The sequence below is a fragment of the Kryptolebias marmoratus genome, linkage group LG15 (genome assembly GCF_001649575.2).
Source record: "Kryptolebias marmoratus isolate JLee-2015 linkage group LG15, ASM164957v2, whole genome shotgun sequence".
NCBI classification, from domain to species: Eukaryota; Metazoa; Chordata; class Actinopteri; order Cyprinodontiformes; family Rivulidae; genus Kryptolebias; species Kryptolebias marmoratus.
In genome coordinates, this window is record NC_051444.1 from 971,989 (window position 1) to 976,108 (window position 4,120).

General features: G+C 52.5%; 1 protein-coding gene across 1 annotated transcript; it reads right to left on the minus strand.

Annotated features, from left to right (window-relative positions):
• Positions 1-463: 463 nt before the first annotated feature.
• Positions 464-2,191, minus strand: LOC108250262 (extensin-1-like). The gene has a single exon (XM_017440061.2). It carries the CDS (start codon positions 2,189-2,191, stop codon positions 464-466), a length of 1,728 nt encoding a protein of 575 aa, XP_017295550.2.
• Between the last annotated feature and the right edge of the window lie 1,929 nt (positions 2,192-4,120).

Sequence of the window (4,120 nt, forward strand, 5' to 3'; positions counted from 1 at the left end):
TTTGTTATATATAAAAGTCACAGCAGCCATCTTGTGGATGAGCCGAACATTTTGATAAATCAACAGCTAAAATAGCACAAAGTCTGCAGAAGGAGTCAGATTGCCTAAAAAAGTCCAGAATAATAAAAACCATGAGAACCTGGTGTGAATGCTGGAACCGGTTTACAGTTTGGACGGAGACGTGGACACAGACATGTCTGACATTCTGTAAAAATGTACCTCCTGAGACAGCAGAGCTTCATCTCCTCACAGAGATCCACTCCTCCTCCTGAGCTCAGGCTGGAAAACCCCATAATGCACAGCTGGATTGATGATTGGAAGGATTTAGGTTTAAACCCACCTGGAGCTGCTGATTTCAGTTTACAGGAGGTTATTTTAATGTAAAACTTCCAAATGCATCTTTAATCCTCTTTAATTTGTTGTAAACGTGTTGCATAGCATCAATAATTTCACTCTCTGACACCTACACAGCTTTTGTGAGAACCCCACCAGATTGCCAGACCTCCACAGTTCTGGCTCGGGATGCAGTGAGTCCCAGTGGGAGTCCAGTCAGTTGCCATGGAGACGCTGGGTCTTTAGATGGTCTCCTTCTCTTTTCCTGACTTAGACTGCAGGGGGATGGTGGGCTCTGGGTGGTGGGCTCTGGGTGGTGGGTTCTGGGCTGTGGGCTTTGGGTGGTGGACTCTGGGATGTGGACTCTGGGATGTGGGTGGTGGGGTCTGGGTGGTGGGCTTTGGGTGGTGGGCTCTGGGTGGTGGACTCTGGGTGGTGGGCTCTGGGCTGTGGGCTTTGGGTGGTGGACTCTGGGATGTGGACTCTGGGATGTGGGTGGTGGGGTCTGGGTGGTGGGCTTTGGGTGGTGGGCTCTGGGTGGTGGACTCTGGGTGGTGGGCTCTGGGCTGTGGGCTTTGGGTGGTGGACTCTGGGATGTGGACTCTGGGATGTGGGTGGTGGGGTCTGGGTGGTGGGCTTTGGGTGGTGGGCTCTGGGTGGTGGACTCTGGGTGGTGGGCTCTGGGCTGTGGGCTTTGGGTGGTGGACTCTGGGATGTGGACTCTGGGATGTGGGTGGTGGGGTCTGGGTGGTGGGCTTTGGGTGGTGGGCTCTGGGTGGTGGACTCTGGGTGGTGGGCTCTGGGCTGTGGGCTTTGGGTGGTGGACTCTGGGATGTGGACTCTGGGATGTGGGTGGTGGGGTCTGGGTGGTGGGCTTTGGGTGGTGGGCTCTGGGTGGTGGACTCTGGGTGGTGGGCTCTGGGCTGTGGGCTTTGGGTGGTGGACTCTGGGATGTGGACTCTGGGATGTGGGTGGTGGGGTCTGGGTGGTGGGCTTTGGGTGGTGGGCTCTGGGTGGTGGACTCTGGGTGGTGGGCTCTGGGCTGTGGGCTTTGGGTGGTGGACTCTGGGATGTGGACTCTGGGATGTGGGTGGTGGGGTCTGGGTGGTGGGCTTTGGGTGGTGGGCTCTGGGTGGTGGACTCTGGGTGGTGGGCTCTGGGCTGTGGGCTTTGGGTGGTGGACTCTGGGATGTGGACTCTGGGATGTGGGTGGTGGGGTCTGGGTGGTGGGCTTTGGGTGGTGGGCTCTGGGTGGTGGACTCTGGGTGGTGGGCTCTGGGCTGTGGGCTTTGGGTGGTGGACTCTGGGATGTGGACTCTGGGATGTGGGTGGTGGGGTCTGGGTGGTGGGCTTTGGGTGGTGGGCTCTGGGTGGTGGACTCTGGGTGGTGGGCTCTGGGCTGTGGGCTTTGGGTGGTGGACTCTGGGATGTGGACTCTGGGATGTGGGTGGTGGGGTCTGGGTGGTGGGCTTTGGGTGGTGGGCTCTGGGTGGTGGACTCTGGGTGGTGGGCTCTGGGCTGTGGGCTTTGGGTGGTGGACTCTGGGATGTGGACTCTGGGATGTGGGTGGTGGGGTCTGGGTGGTGGGCTTTGGGTGGTGGGCTCTGGGTGGTGGACTCTGGGTGGTGGGCTCTGGGCTGTGGGCTTTGGGTGGTGGACTCTGGGATGTGGACTCTGGGATGTGGGTGGTGGGGTCTGGGTGGTGGGCTTTGGGTGGTGGGCTCTGGGTGGTGGGTTCTGGGATCTGGGTGGTGGGGTCTGGGTGGTGGGCTTTGGGTGGTGGGGTCTGGGATCTGGGTGGTGGGCTCTGGGTGGTGGGGTCTAGGTGAAAACTGAGCTGTTTGACCAGAATGACCATTGTTACATTTGGAGGAAAAGGGAAAAGCCTGAACCATCCAACTGTGAAGCACGGGGGCGGCAGCATCATGTTGTGGGGGTGTTTTGCTGCTGATAAGAGACTCGATCTGTCACAGGTTTGTGGGCCAATTATAAAACATTTAAGATATTTTCACGGGGGCCAGAAAAAGTTGTAACAAGACCCAGATCTGGCCTGCGGGCCTTGAGTTTGTGGCTTGGAGGGCATCATAACCTGTGAGCAGAACACCTGACGGTTCTGTTGCCTCCTGATGAGAACATCTCAGAGGACCCATGCTCGTTCATAACTCTTTATAACTCTTAGAGGTGCCTGACCTTCAGATCTGTTCCCTGCTGCAATAAAACCAGCCTTCCTTGAAGGAATGCCTGTCACCCGCTGCTGAGTTTTAAACACCGATGTTTATGATCTGTTACCACTCAGAGTCTGTGTTCTGGATGACTCTCAGCTACTACCACTCCACATTTATCTGTTAAAACCATGTTGTTTTCTGAGGCAATGAAGTGGAATAAAGAGGAGAATCAGACGATGATGATGATGATGATGATGATCACTGACTGAGGAGCAGCTGCATTAGTTCCCAAATAATTAAAACGTGTTAATGTCAGGAAGAGTTATATAACGAGCATAAACACATCTATTTCCAGTTTTTGAGACATTTGTTGTGCAAAATATTTGTTTGTTGGCTGCAACATAAAATAAGTTCCTCTGTGTTCAAATGAATCACAAAACTACAGATTTACAGCATTTCTCCGAGTTTCCAGCTGTTCTTCATGTTGCGGCTGTAAATACGGTAAAGTTCCTAGACGTTATATTTCAGCAGCACTTGGGAGGGAGTAGAAGGTCCATTACATTTCTGTCGCCGGGAGCAGAATGTTTTCCACCTCAGGGTCAGACTGGAACTCCCTCCAGCAAGCAGCCATCCATGAAATGAGAAAATCTATAATGCATTTAATTCTGTGCTCTATGGATCAAGGCTCTGCCTCCAAGTGGCTCTGGAAGGACTACAAACACCACCAAACACCTCCAACCTCCCCCAAACATAAACACCATCAGCCTGCATCAACCGTTCTGCCTGACGGACAGAAACTGTAACTACAGCTGACACTGTTTCATCCATTTTCTCTGTTTCTGTTGCTCACACCTCCTAATGAGCCTCAAATGAGAATTTACATTTATCACAATCAGTTCAACAAATCTACTGTAAATCTTTTCATTTGCTTCTCTTTCAGTTGTTTATTTTCTCCCGACCAACGCAGTTTCCCTTCACTCATCCTGGGCATAAATATTACATTCATTTGGGCTTTTAATGATTTATTTAAACCATCAGGTTCAGGTTTAGGGAAGCTTCCAGAAGCTTCATGTCAGACTGACTTATACAATCAGAAATCAGCTCTGATGATTCATCCAATCAGAAACCAGCTCTGATGATTCATCCAATCAGAAACCAGCTCTGATGTGTGTTTGGGATCATTGTCCTGTTGGACCCAACTGTGTCCAAGTTCCAACCGTCCAGCTGCTGGTTTGAGGTGAAGATAAAGAGTTTGGAGGTAGTCCTCCTCACTTTGTACCACAGCATGATGCTGCCACCACCATGCCTGACAGCTGGTTCAGTGTTCTCAGCTTCTTAGACATTTGTCTCGTCCATGTGCACAGCTGCAGGTTTCAGTCCTGTTGGAAGGTTCTGGAGCTTTTTTTTTGGTCTTCTCAGTCTAAGATGATGTATGAAATTGTCTTCACTGCGGACAGGGAGACTGGTGGACAGGGACACTGGAGACAAGGACACTGGGGACAGGGACACTGGTGGACAGGGACACTGGAGACAAGGACACTGGGGACAGGGACACTGGTAGACAGGGACACTGGAGACAAGGACACTGGGTACAGGGACACTGGTGGACAGGGACACATGTA

Bases quoted from the DNA above. Each gene is read 5' to 3' on its own strand.
- LOC108250262 (XM_017440061.2), bottom strand. From the start codon at position 2,191: ATGGTCATTCTGGTCAAACAGCTCAGTTTTCACCTAGACCCCACCACC.